Source organism: Teleopsis dalmanni, chromosome 2 (genome assembly GCF_002237135.1).
Source record: "Teleopsis dalmanni isolate 2A chromosome 2, ASM223713v2, whole genome shotgun sequence".
NCBI lineage: Eukaryota > Metazoa > Arthropoda > Insecta > Diptera > Diopsidae > Teleopsis > Teleopsis dalmanni.
In genome coordinates this window covers 189358162-189377991 of record NC_051847.1, presented here as the reverse complement: position 1 = coordinate 189377991, position 19830 = coordinate 189358162, and the positions used below count along the sequence as shown (strand labels likewise).

At 31.6% G+C, this 19830-nt stretch overlaps 1 protein-coding gene across 1 annotated transcript; it reads left to right on the top strand.

Moving 5' to 3' along the window:
• The first annotated feature begins 15337 nt into the window (after positions 1-15337).
• LOC119676406 (M-phase phosphoprotein 6-like) lies at positions 15338-15718 on the top strand. Its single transcript, XM_038087644.1, has one exon. The coding sequence runs from the start codon at positions 15338-15340 to the stop codon at positions 15716-15718; it is 381 nt and encodes a 126-aa protein (XP_037943572.1).
• Positions 15719-19830: the final 4112 nt, after the last annotated feature.

Sequence of the window (19830 nt, the reverse complement as noted above, 5' to 3'; positions counted from 1 at the left end):
CCAATCATCAAAACATTTTTTATAGGCGCTTTCCGGTATGGCTTTGAGTTCCCTCTGCGAATTCTGTTTTACGTCTTCTATGGATTCAAAACGCGTTCCTCTGAGTGGTAATTTGAGGTTGGGAAACAGGAAAAAGTCACACGGTGCAAGATCAGGTGAATACGGTGGCTGTTCGATGGTATTTATTGAATGTTTGGCCTTAAAATCGTTGATAATGTTGAACAAATTGAGGTGAATCGGAACAAGCCGGGCGTTGACACGTCGCATACACAAATTGTCCACCAAAATCAAACGAGCCATCTCACGACCGATGCCTAGCTCTCGTGCTATCTCTCTAACACTCACATGAGGATTTTTGAACACGATTTCCTTTGCCTTTTCAATGTTTTCGTCGGTGGTAGAGGTCGAAGGTCGTCCAGAACGCGGCATGTCTTCGACGGTCGTACGACAGTCCTGAAAGGCTTTGTACCACTCATAAACTTGAGTTTTCGATAAAACTGATTCCCCATAAGCCTTTTGTAGCATTCGCAACGATTCTGCACACGAAATTTCGTTCGAAAAACAAAATTTGATGCAAACTCTTTGTTCAATATTTTTTTCCATTGTTTTTTTCGCAACGCACTACTGAGGTGAACTGGTTTCAACAGCTGCCGTAAACGAACTGTCTGACAGATCGCGCTCATTTTTGGCATAGTAATTAAGGACAGTGCTGCCAAACTACATAAACTTAAAATATCGAAAAATATACAGCGCGCGAATTTTAAATGAGAATTTCCGAAAGCTTTTCGGTCACAATGTACTTTCATTTAGTTGAGAGATGTTTACTTACCGTTTCAACTGGTTTAGCTAGATTATATATATTAATAATGCTTTCTATCTTACTCATAGTAAAGACTACATTTTGAGCCTACATTTTCAAAATCTAACGGTGACTTTGACAGTAAACGTTTCAGTTTAAACATTTGACGTATGTCAAAAGTCATTAGATCTTGAAATTTATGAAGTTTAATAACTTGCATTTAAAGTGGCGCTAACGCAACCTTATTGTTTGGCCACAAATCAAAAAGTATTTCTAAAATGTTGACACAAATTGAAAAGACTTGGTAATGGACGACGATGTCGTGTCATGTGTAACTAGGCGCGTGCAACATGAATAATGCCGCGGCATTTTGAACCGTCTTGGCACATTTTGCATACACAAAACACAAATTTGGTCGGAGGCGCCTGGTGCGCGTGAGTAACTATTTTTCACTTGACGTTAACCAAAATTGTAACCGTTAAGTGGTCACAATTTACCACATTAACTGCACATATATAGCAAACATAAATTTCATAAACTTTGCAAAGATATAGAAATGTAAGTGCATAGTAAATTTGATTTTTTGTTTTTTACCCACGCAATGGAAGTGCGCCTGAGCGCTGACAGCGCCACACACAAGCGTTAGCCATAAAATTAAGTATTTGGCACGATCAGGCCACAATATTCACAGCAAAATAAAAATAAGTAAAATGCTCATTTGTGCCACTTCCACTCTAAACAGACCTCACATTGTTGTTGAATATCGTTTAGAGTCCAAAGGAAAAGACTGCCGAATAAAGCTGCTGGTTCGAGTTTTGCAAACAATTGGCAACGCCACATCAAATTTTAAATAACAATTTTGTGGGTTGCCCAAAAATGGCAACAATGACAATGTTGACAAAAGACCGCATAACCGCGACATGGCAGCGCCATCCTAACACTTGACAAATGCAATTGTACGCTTTTTATTGATATTTTTTATACTCGTACATATGTCACATACATATATTTTTTCAAAACTTCTTCAACTTTTGTATAATTTCGAATGTTTACAATTGTTTTCACAGTCAATGTAAGACAATGTTTTTGTCTCGGGTGTAAAACAATTTTCACACCATTACTCCACTCCAACTGGGTTAACTTCTCAACCAAACTTATTACCTTTTAAGCCAAGTCTCAATTGCTGTCAGTTTTATGGACTTCAAGACAATTTTTAAGTCCATGCGGAATATTTTACTTATTAAATGTTTGGGAAAATATGTTTTTATGCAAATCATATAAAAATTGTAGATAATTATCGATGATTTTGAATGACAGTTCGTTAAAGTAAATTTAATGAACAACGAATTCAATAAATTCGCAAATGTTATCGCATATAAAATTTAAATTATTAAATTCTAAACTTCGAGTCTAAAATAGTGAGAAACTCGTACAATATTTCAATTTTATCTTCTTTTCAAGTTAAAGCATCTTTTTACCATACTTCTTAAAATAAGATCTTAGATAAACTTTTACAGTCAACTTATATAGCTGATAAGGATTATTTTTCAAAATCTATATTTAGGATTTTGACCAGATTCATAGGTTTATAGACTAGCATAATGAAATGCCTTATATCTTTTACCTCTTTCTTCCCTTTTTTTCTGCTTCATTTCCTCGAACTTGTATGGTTAATAAAGAAGATTATTTTTTAAGATATATATTTAGGACTTTGACATAAGTTCATGGACTAGCATAGTGAAATATCGTAATCTGCTTTATGTCTGCCTTTTTTGTACTTCACCTCCGCAACTGCGAAAATTTTATTTAAAGATAATCGTTTTTCCCACTTTTCAAAATCGTTTAGTCCTAGCGTGAATATTTAATATGATGATATAGTGCTAGCAGGCAAAACTATTTAGGCCTGATTATAATTTTTAAGGTGTAATAATATGATGTATACCACATATCTGAGATAGTTTAAAAATTAATGTTATAGAAAGACTTAAACACTTCAATTTAACAACGACCTCACATTATTGTATATATAGCGTATTCATGGAAAGTATAAAGTCTTTTGGTTAGCTAGGTAGCTTGGTTACATTATGTGGTGATTCAAAGAAAGACACTTTACAGCACGAAACGCGATTTTTCCAAGTAATGCTAAATGCAAAGAATTTATAACTTTGACGTTTGAAAAAAAAACCTGTTCATATAAACTATAGCGACTAGAATGAAGAAGGATCTAATGGGAATAACGATTAATCATCAGTAATGGCACTGGATTGGTCAGAAGATTTGCAAGCCCAAACAATATGGAGAGAAGATATTTTTTAAAATCCTCAAATCACTCAAAACCTCAAAATCGGTGACCTATAAGCACAAGGCGATTTCAGTTGGTAGTACGGTTACGATTTTCCCGGCCAGCCAGTTCGACTAATCTGGCAAGTCGGCAAGTGAGTAAAGTCTGCTATTCTGAACAACATGGTATGTAGATGGTTTATAAATTCTGTTTTGAATGATATTTTCGATGTGGCTCAGAGTAAATAAATGTGTTCGCGAATAAATACATTTTGTACGTATAGGTTTTTTATTGATTTGACGGTAACAAAGTAACACCGGCAAAAGCAGTATTCGTAGTATACAGAACCGAAGAAATCAACATTGCAAAGAAATATTAAAAATATTCCGCAGAAAACCGTAAAGCACGTTAGCTATTGTAGTTGATTATAAAACGTGTTGCTTCCAGTATAAACCAAAAAAAAAAACACGCCAGAATGTAACATAGAAGTCACAGAAACCTATAGAAACCTATAGAAACCAATAGTGAAAAAAAAAACGCTTTGAAGAAGGTAAAATCAAGATAATGCTGACCGTTTTCTTTTACTCAAAGGATATTATTCGGAAAAATTTCGTTCAATAATGTCAGAGGGCCAACGGCGAATTTCATCTTGGAGTTCAAAAATAATTATGGCTTAGAATTGAACGATTTCAACTTCAAAAACTAAATTCAATACTTGGCTTTAATTGCAGGATAATACACAAAGTCATCTTGATACATACGTAAATATATCACAGTGATGAAAATCATCGTTGTTATCATCCACAATGCTATCTACCTCTAAATTAACATTAATAATGAAAGGTTATAGTTACAATAGCATTAAGTTCATCTAAAAGGCTTCAACCGAATAAAAGCAATTCCACCACATGAGCATAAAAACTCTTTAACTTTGTTGATAATTTCCAACTTTGGAAATAGTCCCAGAAAGCGACTATTTATAATAAAGGAAAGCAAAAAACCTATCAAAGGGTGGCTAGATGTTATAAAAGCAACGTAGAGGCTAACAAATTAGTGAATAGAACAAGTTAATAGAGACTTAAAATTGATGAATATTATCAATCAGGAATCTATCAAACTGGTGTAGAGAACCAGTTGATGGAGACTAAAAACTGATGAATTTTATCAATGAGAAACCTACACAACAATCGATCTGAAAGCAAATTAGGAAGAGATCTCATATGAATGTAGTGTTGTGAGGGTATAAATAATGATGACAGTTCTAGTGTTACCAAATACTTGTTTGGGAAATAAATTTTTATATTTTTCAATTTTCATTTATATTCATTGAAAACGGTTATTCGAATAAAGAACACAAAAACTTACATTTTATGCAAATTTTCGAAATCAAAGCAATAAATACAAAAATTAAGCTATAAAACTTCCGTTGAAAATCCTACGCATATTAGGTGATAAAATAAAATATGTATACATATGTATATATAACACAGAAACATAAAAAGTAAACTCATAAATTTAAAAAAGAAGTGAAAAATGCTTTAAAATCTGTATAAAAGACTGTTGTCTCTTCAGCACATTGCCAATCTGATGGATGCGCTTTTTACACAATAAAAAAAATCGAATAAAAAGAAAAATAGAAAGAACAACAAAAATTTTGTGGAAATAAAAGCAAAAATAACACATCAAAACTAAATCAAAATAACAATAAAAACTTATGTCAATGAGGTAAAAATGCATGAAATTTAAATGAAAAAAAAAAGAATAAAATAGAAACAAAAATAAAGTAGGTGCTGCCCCCCACACACTCACACAGGTGTGTGTGCTGGTGGAATGCTAGCCTGGTTGCATTTTGGCCGATGATGGCGGCGTTGAAAATAGCAACAAGAAAATTTAAGTTTCATGAAAAATTAAGTTATACAATATATTATACACAAAAAAAAAAAAAAACAAAAAATACAAACGAAGTGTAAGGAAAGGTGCAAACGAAAATTAGGTTACAATACGTGACAATAAGCTATAAGCCTGCTAAGCTACTAAAAGTGTTAATAGGGACTCAAAGGGGTTTTAATATGCACCAGCAATAATATCGCCTACCTACTTGTTTTATGTATAGACTTCGTTAATGTTAATGTTAATGTTGTTATTATTGTTGTTGTTAGTGTTGTTATTGTTGTTGTGCATTTGTTGTAAAAGCGTTGTATGCATACAAAAATAAACTTATGTTATATGATTGTTATAATGGTTGTTGTTGTTATTGCTGTTGTTCCACAAATACTTATTAATTGCCCACATAATACCAATAATAGTAGTAGGCGGACAGGCAGTAAAAATTGATTGAACTTAATTTTTTCTACTCATTTTCTAAAGCATTCCGGCCATCGTACAAACGACTACAAAGGAAATAACAATGTCAACCAACAAGAACAACAGCAACAACAACAACTGCAACATAAATAAAATATGTTGCAGTCATTTTACAATAACAACGTTGCTACTGGTTTTAATGATTTTTTTTGCATTTTCATTCATAAAAACTGCTCATGCGCGGCTCTACGGAAAATTTATGTACAAATTAAGCGTTGCGAAGAAAATTTCGTATTGGGTTTTTGTCCAATAACTTTTGTCAAACGGTTTTAACATAATATTTACTTGTTTAAATAAACATAAATAATGTAGATATAAATATTAATTAGTTATTTATTTTTACATTAATGAAATGTTTAACTAATTGAAGTATTAAGATATCTATAAAGAAAATTTAAAAAATATATTTTATATGTGTATATTCTATTATATTTTATATATAAAATTTTATATATATATAAATTTAAAATATAAAAAAATTTAATAAGGAAAGACTATAAATAATCCCAAGCTAATTATATAGCATTAATCTATTTAATTTAAAGTGTAAATTCAACAAATTATTACAATAAATATATGTATGTAGTTTAACGATATCTGAAGGCAAAAATATTTACACAAATATGAAAGAACCTAGAGCGGACACTCATATTTTTACACAGCTAAATGCCACTTATACGCCATTTTACACCTTCCAAAACTTCTACAACACCATATACAAGTTATTCTCAAAATTTTGTTAATAATCTTTTGATAACTCTGTGTCCATCAACTGTTGACTAGAGTTGACACAGATGACTATTTTGTTGACTTTAACATAACTTTAATAGTTTTGTAAGGAATTTCCTTAACACCTCTGTATAGAGTTAGTGTCATATTCCACCCCCACAAAGATACTTTCCGCTTTGCTTTATTGACTGCCTTTTCGACTTATAGTCAAACAACAAGTTAAATTTGTAGCCATCAGACTCAGTGCTCTCTCCCACTGGTCTGCAACTGTAATAGTACTGAATAGTACTGAATCAGGGTTTGCCAGCCCCTATCTAAATTGGCTACATTTGCTCTAACTCAGATCTTGATCTGAAGTTAGACTTTTGCATATCTAGTTAGTTTTTCAATAAGCTTAGCATAAACTTTTCCCTTAGACTACCGAACCATTGCAGTATCTCTCAGGCAGAAATCAGTTCGATTCACTTACAGCAAAGTGACTCCTAGGCAACAAGAACCCGATATTGTGACAGCTAATACTCAATAATTCTAGAATATAGGGCTTCTTTTTACGAGCTAGCTAGTCGTATCTGTGTTCAGCATACAGGGGTACCTGAACGCAGGACAACTCGGGAAGCTGTATGGCAGACGAGTTTGACAAGGCAGCACTCTACTCTCTGGCATTCATTTGTTAAATATTTGTACCCTTCTTGCAATGGCCAAGCTGGTAATCATACAAATATATATAAGGACAGCTATACAAAATATTGTAGATAACCCGTTCTGTCAGATCTTAATATCGACTTTGTCCAAACTGGAGACAAAACATTCCAGTTAGCTGGTGCAACTATGGCGTAATACGTAGTACGTCATCAGTACGGTACGTCGCCTATCTGTCATCCAATAATGACTTTTGTCAGAATTGTGGCTCTGCAGAAGAGGGGTAAACTGTACTCAACGTCATTTGTCTTTATCCATCATTGACTAGGAGAAGATTTAAAGTTCTTGTGACTGGTATCATACAAAACTAAAGTTTTGGCCAATTTTATACACTTGTCAGGTTGTTTTTTTTTTTAATTGGGGAAGTCTTGCTATTTGGCGTTGTTCGTAAAGACTGTGATGTAGCAGAGCACATCTTGTTTTACTGTAATAGGTTGCTCTTATTTATAAAAGAAATAATAGGAAAGATGAGAGCAAACCCAGAGAGCTGGTGAACGATGGAGTCATATGCGATTAAACTCCCCAAAGAAAAGAAATTATACCTAGAAAGAAAAACTTGAAGCTAGTCTAATAACTAGTGCACACACCAACTAAAAGTGGTGAAAAAGTGGAGGTCTGGACGCAATTCGAAAATCTCAGGTGCACGGCTTGAAATGCCAACATTAAACAGATCCTCCTCAAAGAAATGCGAAAGCGATTCCGAGGGGGAATAAGTCTCGCCGAAAAGGAGGTGTTTTACTACATATACCAAATATTAATGTTAGGATTTGGGCACACCATTCCAACGACAAAAAAAAATAAATAAATAAAACCATTATAGGAAGTGTGTAAAAAAGAAATATGAAATGCATTTATGGAAATATACTTAACATCCATAAAAAAATGATTATACAATAATTTTATATATAAGTAAAAAAATTTCACCTACAAATTCTAAAAAAAAACATTTACGGACCTCTTGCGGTACCAAGTATTTACAATTTTTGGTTATTATACCCGAGGAGAAAGTTTTAAAATTGTGGGACTGTTAAATATACATAAAAATAAGAGGATTAAATATTGTAAAAATTGAATTTATGAAATCATATAGATATCGATTTAGTACAGGCAATAATCATAACTCAAATTGGATAATTACCATCACTAAAATTAAATCGCACACTTAACTTCTTAAGTAATGAACTAAAATTAGTAATGACTTGGCGCACGATAGTGATTCTGTAGTAGTACATGGCGTTATTAGTCAAAAGCTTAGCTTAAAAACTGAAGCGATTAGTCGATCTCCAGTTCCAGCAAACACATCTGACTACAATGTATGTATCGGAATCGAATAAGGCAAGCGGAGGCGTATGTAAATACATTTTAGTGGAAACGATTGCATATTTACACATTTCGGAATAAAATTTATGAATGAATCAGTTTGTTTATAGGCAAGCTGAGACGATAATAAGCCGTGCGTTGTTGGTTGATGTTTTTCTAAGCAGTTTTGTTTGTTTTTATTATTAACTGCTTTGAATATTTTTATTTTGTAACCATTCATGGTTTGTTTACTCAATGAAGTTTGTGGAGGCGCTATTTCTAAGCCGCATATTAAATATTAATACTCGTACATGACGAATACGAGGCAAAGGGGCTGGAGACTGAAGAACTGGCATACATTTTAATGACGACAACGACAAGTCTTAATGCCAATATTTTTTCATTAACTTAATATTGCCACTTAAATTGTTGCAACAAGTGATTTGGTGTCCTTCGTTTTGTTTTTAGATATTACCAAAACAAAAAATCAAAAATTAAAAACTTTAAACTTAAATAAAAACGTGTTAAACCATAATTCCAATTATCATTATTTTGATTTGACCATATTCAGTGGTGCTTAATGCCAAGATAATCATGTTTTACCATAATTTTATTTTTAATTTTCTTGTATTAACTTTTGAAGCAGAGATTTTTAATAAAGAAGTATTGAAAAAAATAGCATTTATTTTAAAATAAGAGAAAACATCTGTTCATGTATATAAAATAACATCATTATATATGTTTTTTATATATAAGAAGGGATTTCTTTTAAGGAGGGTTTCTTAAAAGAAAAGCTACCAAACATTTATTGATAATTTATCAACACTTTCTGAGCAGTACTTTTTTCTAATAACTTCTTAGAAACAACAAAACCAGTAGGTTGTTAGTTAAGGTTGGAGTGGTGGTCTTGTTTCCAAAAAGCCCACTTGTCGTACCACAGGAGTAACATTGATACGTACATAGATTTAAATCAGGATACAGCCAACGCCGAAAAAGGTAACGACTCCCCAATAAAGTAAAGGAAAACCAACCTGATAGTTCTATAAACTGAGCCAGGTCCGTACAGTTACAGGATGACAGATCAGTCAGGTCGGTGCGAAAAGGGAATCCGAAAAGCGGATAAGGCCAGTAGCTTGTTAGGGAAAGTTGTTTAGATCTACAGTTTATAGTTCATTTTTTCCATTTCCCATTCACCATTTCTATAATCTTCCAATAATCTATAATATTCCAATCCACCATTTTTTTTTCAATATCCTTTTCGGTACTCCTTCGCTTGGTATACTACGACATCTCTGTCACCGAATATACTATGATTTCACAAATTCAATAATATTTTATTTTGTTCTTAACTTTGTGTTTCTCAGTAACATCCAATCCCCTTCAAGACTGAATCAAAAATTGTGTTAGATATACAGTTTTCAAACAACAATACGTTAATAAACACAGACCTGGTTTTTCTGTCTCTTTTAGAATGATATACAATGCTTGGTAAATAATATACAATCTTAGAGTGATATACAATGCTCTTTAAAAATACGTAGCTCCGAAACACAGATCCTCTGGTTCTAGAAATTGAAGTTCAGCATCGACAAGAGCTTGCGATATTAAATTTATAGCCATGGTTACACAAAAATAGGTGACACAATAGGTCTCCGCTTGAAGTCTGGAAGACTGAAAGGCGTCATTCATGTATAATTGATCCTGCAATTCATGCAATAATTGATCCTACCCAATTGAAATTTTTATATATTTCATAAAATTTATAAATAACCTAATCTATCTCAGTGTTAAATTAAATGACTTAGTCCAGGTATAATATAATAGATATATTGGGTCACAACCATTCTCCGATCATTCATGGAGCGTTTTCAAACTTAAAATTAAATAGTGGCTGAACAGAGCAACTCAGTCTGATTAGGAAAATACAATTACCTGTAGACAAGCTAAAGAGTTCATGCCGAAGTGATCAAAAGCCAGAACTAGGGAGCTACTAATGTTGAATAGAAGTGGCATCCGACTTGTCACAGGATTTCTCACTTGACATTGCAGAGTTAAAAAGAATCTATCGAACGGAGGTATTACTAGTGACGATAGCTGCAGATTTTGTAACGAAGAAGAGGAAACAGCAGAACACATTCTGTGTCGAAATTATAACGAAATTAGGCAACATCTCTTAACTTCTACTCGTATATGGAACTAATATGGGTGTGTCACAATAATCCATAAAGGATGTTGTGACGTGATGATAAGTTCCCAACCCCTTTTTAAAGCTAATCTAATCTAATAATATAATAGATCTCTGGTGTTGTAAAACAAAATCGAAGAATCAAAAGAGGTATGTACAAAAACTCTGAGTCCTGGTACTGTTTCTTGCCCGTCATGTGTTTTAACACATAGCAAAATTGTAAGCTGCCACGATGCAGAGAAGTGCTTTGACTGTGCGTTTTTGGTACACTATTTTTGGCGGTATATTAAAAATGTGTTCACATCACCGTGGCGTGGACTTATGTCTGATGCAACCACAGTTCTTTTGTTCATTATTATAGTAATTATAACTATAAGGTTATTTTACTAACTTGCGTTAATATTAGTTTATATGTTACTAACTTTTGTTCAATAAAATAGGTATCAGTAGTATTAGTAATCTAATTCTCATTAAAACTATCTCTTCTAAAGTGATATTAAGCATATACAATATATATATATATATTAATATACATACTATTTAAGAAATGTGACAGATTTACCAACACCGCATTATTAAATCTCAGAATGGTTACAGGATCTTCGGGATGGTATACAGATCTGAGGTCAATTATTGCTTAGTCTGATGAAGTGATAAACAATAATCCAGTCAAGGCGTAAAGAGGGATTTTGAAAATACCTAGAGTTAAGAAAGAGTAAAAGTGCTCAAGTGCACTGGCTATTTGATCCAGTGCAATATTCTGGTGATCATCAAAAGCGTGAAATAAAAGTTTCTTACGAAAAGATAGAAAAGTATCTGTTATTTGTGATTTGTAATTTATAAAGCTGAGTGAATTTATTATTTAAATTTAAGTGAATTATTTTTTAAAAATATTTTTTAAAAATTTAATGAATTAACTTTTTGTTCATTCAAATGTTATACGCCGTTGCTGAAGTTCGACAGCTTCATCCGGTGTTGGCGCATTGCACACTTTGCATTTCAGATGATTTTTTTGCTCGTTAACCGCTGTTAACTTGGTCGAAATTTGTTAAGTAGCACCCACACACTAACACTTATACACACTCATACGAATTACATATTGAATTTGTTATTGTTTTTTCTGTTCATATTCACGTAGGCCAGTACCCGTGATTAAGTTAGTTATTAATGGCGGTAGTAGGTGCAGTGGGTGTTAATCGACTTATTACAAATTTAATTGCAAGTAGACATTCTTTTTTATCAAGTTTTTCACTCTTTTCTTAAAATTTATTTATTCAATAATAAGTAATGTTTGTTGTAGGAGTGATAAGCGTTTCTAAAATAATCAATTACTCTTAAATCTAAAAATAATATATTTACCATACTCTTTTTATATCTTTTCGTACACAGCCATACTGAATTCGGCTAGCCTGAACCTTGAGGATCCCACAATATGTATTTTCTATGCTAAAGTAAACTAAAATAAAAATTTCAATGTTCAATTAATTATTATATAAAGTAATAACTACATTAAATCCAAAAAAGAAAAATTTTTATAATGAAAAAAAAATAACAACTAAATTTATGTATATTCTGTAATGATCAAGGACCATTCTCTTACAGAGTATGGCATAAGGTTTAAAGTATAAGATTCAAGTACTTTCTACTCCATACTCAATATTGTATACGGAGTAGAATATCATGTAGCATGTATCAATCTGTGATATGGATATACTGACAAAACTATCGCAATAGTTTTTGATAATCAAGCTACGGGTTTTGAGTTAAATTTAATCAATTCTAAATTGCCACCTCATGTATCAGTGACCTTCTTTAGCTAGAATAAAATAAAAAATCGTCGGATCCCCTTTTCTCACCGATTTGACTAAGTTGTCATCATGTAATGTTAGGGACCTGACCAAATTTATAGAACTGTCAGGTTGGTTTTCCTTTACTTTATATACTGATACTGATTTAAATCTATGTACGTACCAAAGCTATGGGCCTATGGTACCACAATCGGCCATCATTTGACATCGGGTGAGCTTTTTGGAAACAAGGCCGCTACTCCAATTTACCTACCTAAATTTCTTAAAGACGCATTGAGAATTTTAAATAAGTTAGTATCATAATCGTATAACGTGTAAAAATATAAATTAAGTTTTAAACATTCCAATACGCATAAACTTAGTCAGGAACCACTATAATTTAGTCAGAAACTTAGTCAGGAACTATAATATAATTTTTTATTTACGAACACAATATTTAGAAATAGTAAAAACTTCAGGTCAAAAAGTTTAGTTTTAACAAGTTAAAGATATAGCGTAATGCGAAGTTCATATTATTAAATCATATCGCATCATCACGTCTTTATCATCAATATCAATTTCTTTTTCATATATGTTATATAAGAAGATATTTTAAATATATCCATATGTTTTCTTAGGATAATTAATTATCAAATTAAAAATAATCTAATTAAACTTATTGTTGAATATTTATATCTATCAATATATATTTTTGACTATGAAAACTCATCATAATCAAATCTGACTAAGATTATCAACATTTAATACAATAATAACTGAAACGATTAAAACCGTAAAACGGACAGTCTGCTCTTAAAATCATGTTAGCATTACTTTGTGCTGCAAACAAGCACATTTGTATACAATATGTAGCACTTTTTTTATATTCCATTCGATAATTACTATATAAAAAGAAGAATGCTGTAGTGTGAAATACGTTAAATACATTTTATTTTAATATAGTTTCCCACATTTGTAACGATTAAACAGAACACACCTTATGACTGTAGAATAAATGATAAGCAGCCTTTTTTTAAGGAATATAAATCAATGAAGACAAAAATATATGTTAACAATGAATTTATATATGAATAAATAATTATTTCATTGGTTTAATGTCTTAATATTTAGTAACAAGCTACTTTCACTAACTTTTTATGCAGTGAGATTTTAGATTTCTTTGAGCTTATATCTTCAAAGTTCCAAATTGAATACGTTCATTATAATATAAAAATTTTTTTTTTAAAAATAACATGTTGATCCGTCAGTTTATATCTTAATCCGAACAGATATTAATAAAATTTCATATATAATTTTTCGAGTCATTCTTTCACAAACCGGCCACCTCATCATCTTAGTTTTGACTGAAATCTTTTTTATTAGCTTCTTACATAAAATAATAAGAAATTTTTTTCCTTGGAGATATGGACCATTAATTTCTACTTAAAAACTAAAAATTTCCAGTGTGTTGTTATTTTTAAAAGTATTTAAAAAAATTATTTTATCAGCCTTCTTACATGTCACTCATAAACACAATGATACCACTTAACCAGTTTTCCCCAAATTATTATAAAGCCGTATTCCATCAAGAACATAGACTATTTACATAGAATCGCCAGATATTTCTGTTCAATGCTAAATATTAATTTGTTGAATGATTTATTAGTTTCATGCCGGATTGTTCTTCTCCAGGTGGTATGAGGCCTGCCGGGTCTTCGATTGCCTTGAGGATTCAATTGCAGAGCAGCATGACAGACTTCTTCGTATGGTTTTCTTAATGTGTGCTCACCAGCCATGTTTCAAAGCTCTACAGCAGAACTGATTTGACACATGCGATATATACATTGATCTTAGTTATTGGAGATAGTTCGCCTGAACTCCAGATGTTACGGGGACTTGCAAATGCAGATCTTGCCTTGTTAATTGTGTTTCGTACATCATTGGCTGCACCTCCCGTTGTATTTATTATGCTTTCAAAGTGGGAGCTGTAGTTGAAAGGGCATCAATTTTTGCCTGCATATGCTCTTTATTTAAAGAGAGTAAAACAAAACATTCAAATTCTGAAATTCTGAATTATAAATGTATATGTAAAAATGTCCTATCAATCCTATAAAAACTTCTTCGATTGGCATAAAAGAATTAGAATCTATTAATTCTATGAATTCGGAAATTATACTGTTTACACTTAAACTTATTAAACCTTTTAGGATTTTTTTATGGATTTAATATGAATTTTTTGTAAAAAAAAAAAATAATTACAAAAATTTAAATTCAAACCAAAACAGCTGATTCACATATCAACACAAATTTTACGTGAAATAAAACGGTACAAATAGCCTTTGTAGCATTTTCAAATTTCGACAGGGATGTTATGCTCTTCAAAGATGCTTTCATTTACTCGAAAATTTGCTGGTGGAACGCACTTGTGTATACACAGTGTTATACGGTATTTACACTGGCCGAAAATGGCTCATTTTGTTCAAAAATCGAAAATGAGACAAATTCTCAAGCGCGAATGCAATCCTTTTCATCACATTCTGTATGAATGCGTCCCAACGACGTTCGAATGCATTCCAAATATGTTCCAAATACAAAGGACTACATTGATTTACCCTAAATAAAAGCTCTTCATGGCATTTTGACAGTTTGAGAAAGCTGTTTTTGACATATTTACAAAAAAAGGTAAACAAATGTTTGGTGGTTGCATTTTCTTGAAAACGATGCACCTCTTTTTATAACTTCTACTTCCTAAAAAGTAATTAATCGAAGCTAAAAATATGTTTTAAGATTATATTGTAAGGTTTGAAGGCATATTTAACCTTCATGCAACATTTTTTTGGCACAGGCCAAAAATCAAATCAACAGGCAAGTTGAAAAATCAGCTGTTTGAAATGAGAACAAATGAAATACAACAAATGTAAACACATTCAAATGGCTCATTCAAAATGAGCCATTTTCAGTGTAAACGCCATATTACTCAAAGTTACTACGAGTAGCTCGTGGACCTATTATTGATTTAAAAGCACTGGTGCAAAAAACTGGAGCAAAAAAATGTCTACAATTTTGATACTTTAGGTTGCCGCATGTAGCAACCCTGGTAATTTTAAATGTCACAAATTTTAAATTAGTAAAATGTAGGAAGATTACTTTGATTAAAAAGTTTACTTTGGATTAAAGCAGAAACATTGTACGACATGGCGCTTAATAAGAAACCAATTCTCTCTAAAAATCTTTTGGAGATGAAATTTGTGAAAAAAACTAAAAAAAAATTGGAGAAAGAAGCGAAAATAGCAGAGGTGAAGTCAATGTATTCTAACGATGTTGGTTACAAGGTTCTCGGTGAATCAAAATTTTATTATGAAAAATGTTTTAATAATCTTGAAAACCTCAATGAGGGTAGAATGAGTTTTAATGGCATGAATCCGGAAATTGAAGCTTTAATGAAAGCTGATGAAGCTGAAAAAAAACTCAAGACTGATTTTAAACAGCCCGCGGATGTGTCTGATGTTAAGATGACTTCAAACTATAAAAGACACCGATTAGTTAAGCCGGATAAGTATAAGCAGAGAAAGTAGGCAACTTATTTTATCAAAAGGAAAACCAACAAATAAAAACATTTGTAAGTTAGACGTTATATATAGTAATTTTTGTAGTATATTTAATTGAAAGTAATGTTCAATAAAAGAAATAAATTTTCAGATTCTTCATATAACGTATTAAATCTATAACGGAACTCATTCCTACTTACTATGCGATCATAATCAACTGAAATGAAATCAAAATATTGAAACCTATTTAAAAACAAGAAGAGTGTAGAAAATGGATTCTATTTAACACTACTATAATAATGCAATTTTTAATTTTATTAAATTTTAGAAATATAAAATAAATTTTTTGTTAATCAGAAACATGAAATTTGTTGTATTAAAACAATCGTGTTTCAAAGAAAATAACGATCCCAATTCCATTATTTTTTGGTGTGAGGAAGTGGTATGCTTGCGCCCGACTCCCTAACATTAATATGTAGTGTACGAACTAAAACACCCCCTCTTCAGTGACACTTATTCCTTCTCGGAACCGCTTTCGCCTTACTTCGAGGAGAGTCTCTTATATTGGCATTTCAAGCCACGCTCTTATGATTAACTATCTGCGTCCAGACCACCACTTTCTTCCCAATTTCATTATTAGGTCCCAGTAATGCATAACCATAACCGGTTTTGATGGTATCATCTGATTCATATCTGGATCGAATAATATTTTTTATTTACTACAGATGTAGAGGAAACAGAAAAACCATATCATGAAATAACTGAACGTATTCTAATCTGAGGTGATCTTAATCCAATAAGAAAGTTTCAAGCGTACGTACAATGCAGAAGTATAACCCTAAATGAAAAAAAAAAGTAGTTACAAAAGAGGGACTTAGGAGGATTTGGTATTTAGTTCCTAACAAATCGCCCTCCTCAAAAATTTATATTAGTTTGCTGTTAGATCTTTTCTAAAGTAGTCAAATCAACAACTTGACTCTACCACCCCAAAAAAAACAAAAGAAATAACCTATCAAGCTAACAGGATAGTTTCAAGTACTTCGGAATTCTCTCACTTTTTTGTTTTATTCTTTAGTGATGGCAATAAAATGATAAATCATCAATAGTTATGTATCTGAAAAATATGTGTCTTTTGCTTAATATGGTTCCAATACAGTCTAGCAATTTTTTTAGCGACTGCGTTTAAATAATGCACGAAGAGTTTTCTTTTACTTATCTCAGAGTTCTTTAAGCTTTTTTGATTAATTTTTTTTAATGTTCTTCAGTCTTTATAAGCAATTATTAATCTGCATTTAAAATATTTAAAAGTTTGTATTTTGGCTCAAAATTCAAAAAACTACTGAATATATTCCAAACATATTGAAGCGAAACACTGACAATCTCAGAAACCGTTTTGATAATTATAGTATTTGACGATCCTTCAATACCGTTTCATAAATTATTTTGATGTTTCCTTCAGTAGCAAAAGCATTTGATAATTTCAGTATATTTAATATTACTGAGTCCACATGAACTTCATCTAGTCCAAATGTAATTAGCATAGGCATATTATTTTTGATCTATTAAATAATTTTTATGGTGAAACTAACCAATAATTGCAATATAAAGCTTTGCTTTTTTGCGATAGATGGAAAGCATCGAAAATCAAACCCGCTAAAACCATCCCTTAGGAATGATTATGGAAGATTGCAGCTGCATACTGCGAGTGTAACCCAATTCCAATAATGAAGGGCAGAGAGAAAAACAGATGAGCTTAGTATTTAGCAAGCTAAATTTATCAAAGTCAGAAAACATATTCGAGCAAACTTAAGAAGGATGGTGCTTATAAGCGAAGGAGGTGGGGTTGTTGCAGACTTACGGGGAGTCCAGCTTAAAAAAGCTTTGATTAAAAAATCGAGAAAATATTAGAAAATTCTCTATTACAGTCGAACCTTTCTATCATACAGATGAAGGTGATAATATAAGTTTTAAAAGATTTATATTTGTTTTGTTTGTTTTTCTTAGTAAAACGCGGATACTTTCTATTCAACATGTGATATACTATATATACTATATATTTTTACAGTTTCAATATATTTCAATATTTTGTTCAAAATTATTAGGATTTGAGCTAAAATCGTAAACGGAAAGTTAAGTGAAGAAATTCGGTGAAATTTGAAATAAATTTTTGAAATAAAATTCATTATGAAATACATGATTCGATCTGTCTAGAAAGACGTCGATTGAATCATCTTAATTAATTTGCGATACTTTTTTTGGACATTGTCGCCATTTGTGTTGACTTGACGTGGGTGCAACAATATCAGTTCCAAATTAAGTAAATGTGCGCCACAGCCACAGATGAAACTGGCTCGGCATAAGATTCACATGATAAGCTAATAATGCCAGGGAATGAGTTGCTAACGTTACGAATCCATTAAAAGATCCATATTGGGAAAATTTTTAATTTTTCTTATACGCAGAAAAACATTAGTTTCAAAGCGTGAGACAAAAAGCAAATAAAGTTCACCAAGAAAAAAATATAAATGGAAGATTAACAAAAAAAAAAAACGAAAACAATAAATAAATAAATTTTAAATTAAATTTTATTTTGCAATAAAAAATTTACTAAATAAATGTTTTTGCTTTCAATTGGGCAGACAATAAACGATAAATTCTTACAAATAAGGGCAGCCAAAATGGGTGTGGGCGCGGTCATAAACGACAAAAACAAAATTATTGCGGATGTGAATTAGATTATTTGTCTCAGTTTAGCAACAAATTTAGCTTTCTTCAATCGAAAAATTATGTAATTTAAAAAGAATAATTTATTTTCTACATATAAAAAATATTTGAAAGTTCTTTAAAAGCTATATGGAACCTTTTTGAATTAAGCAGAAAACAAAGTCTTAATGGAATAGGTATAAAATGGCAGTAGTGATATAAAAAACAATATATATAACACATTCAGTATGTAAATCCCATTTTTCATAGTGTAGGACACATACTAAAACAAAAGTCCTCATTAGAAATACAATTGAATCAATCAAATATTTTTAGAGCGGTAATCTTCGGGCGCGTACCACTTGAGTATGATAATACAGAAGACCGTAAGACGCGTACGCACTACGAAGATATGTGATAAAGTCATTTATAGTCCAATCTCCAAGTCACCTATCCGCAACTAGCAACAACATCAGCCAACCGCTAAGCAAACATCTGCAGGAACAGCTAGAATTATAACTTCAACGATTGCATCAAGCATACACCTGAAAAGTTCTACACCTGAAAAAGAAGACATTTTTCTTTAAGATAGGTAGAAAGCATAAACATTCCTACCTACAGAAAACGTTCTTCATCTGAAAATGAAGATATTTTTCTTTAAAATAGATAGAAAGCATCAAACTTTAAACTTGAAGCCACTACTTTCACATCTTAGAATAAAAAATGAACTGATTTCTGCCATTGCACTGTGAAGGTCCAATTACGGAACCCCATACCAACAAACACATAATAAACAGATATTAGAAAGTCAGAGCGCTTAGCATTTAAACAATAAGTCTATCGAAGCCAAAATCGTGAACGAGTGAGAGAGGAAAACGAGAAAATTATTCTAAGTAATAATAGATGACCTCAAGAAAACTCGGTTCGAGGGTTACTAAAGGATCTTACTATTAAATAGTAATGGATGACCAATATTAATATATATTGAATATTACTGTTAAGTGACAATAGATGACCAAGAGGAAATTTCATGACTACTTTAACAATGATTGTAGAGCGAGATTGCACCAAAGTTGCCAGCGAAGTCTCAATAAAAAAATCAGGGGACAGAATAGAGGTAACATGTATCTTGCATAAATTTTATCAAGCGGAAGATTATGACAAATTCTCATTACTTAAATGAAGTTTAAATGAACTCTGAGCTATTAATTCCCTCAGTAGAAAGATGGATAGCTTAACTTTATACCCAATAAGACTAGCTTACTTAATGAAGATCGTACTGGTACTGGTAATAATTACGATCACCTACAAAAAAATCGAATAATTCCTAAGATTGTATTAGATAAAAAATTAATAAAAATCGAATAGATTACCCGAACTCTAGACAATTCATTAAAATGTCTTTGAAAAATATTACACAAAATTAAAGGAAAAGA

What these genes read in the sequence shown, in the direction of transcription:
- LOC119676406 (XM_038087644.1), top strand. Translation starts at nt 15,338, where the DNA reads ATGGCGCTTAATAAGAAACCAATTCTCTCTAAAAATCTTTTGGAGATG.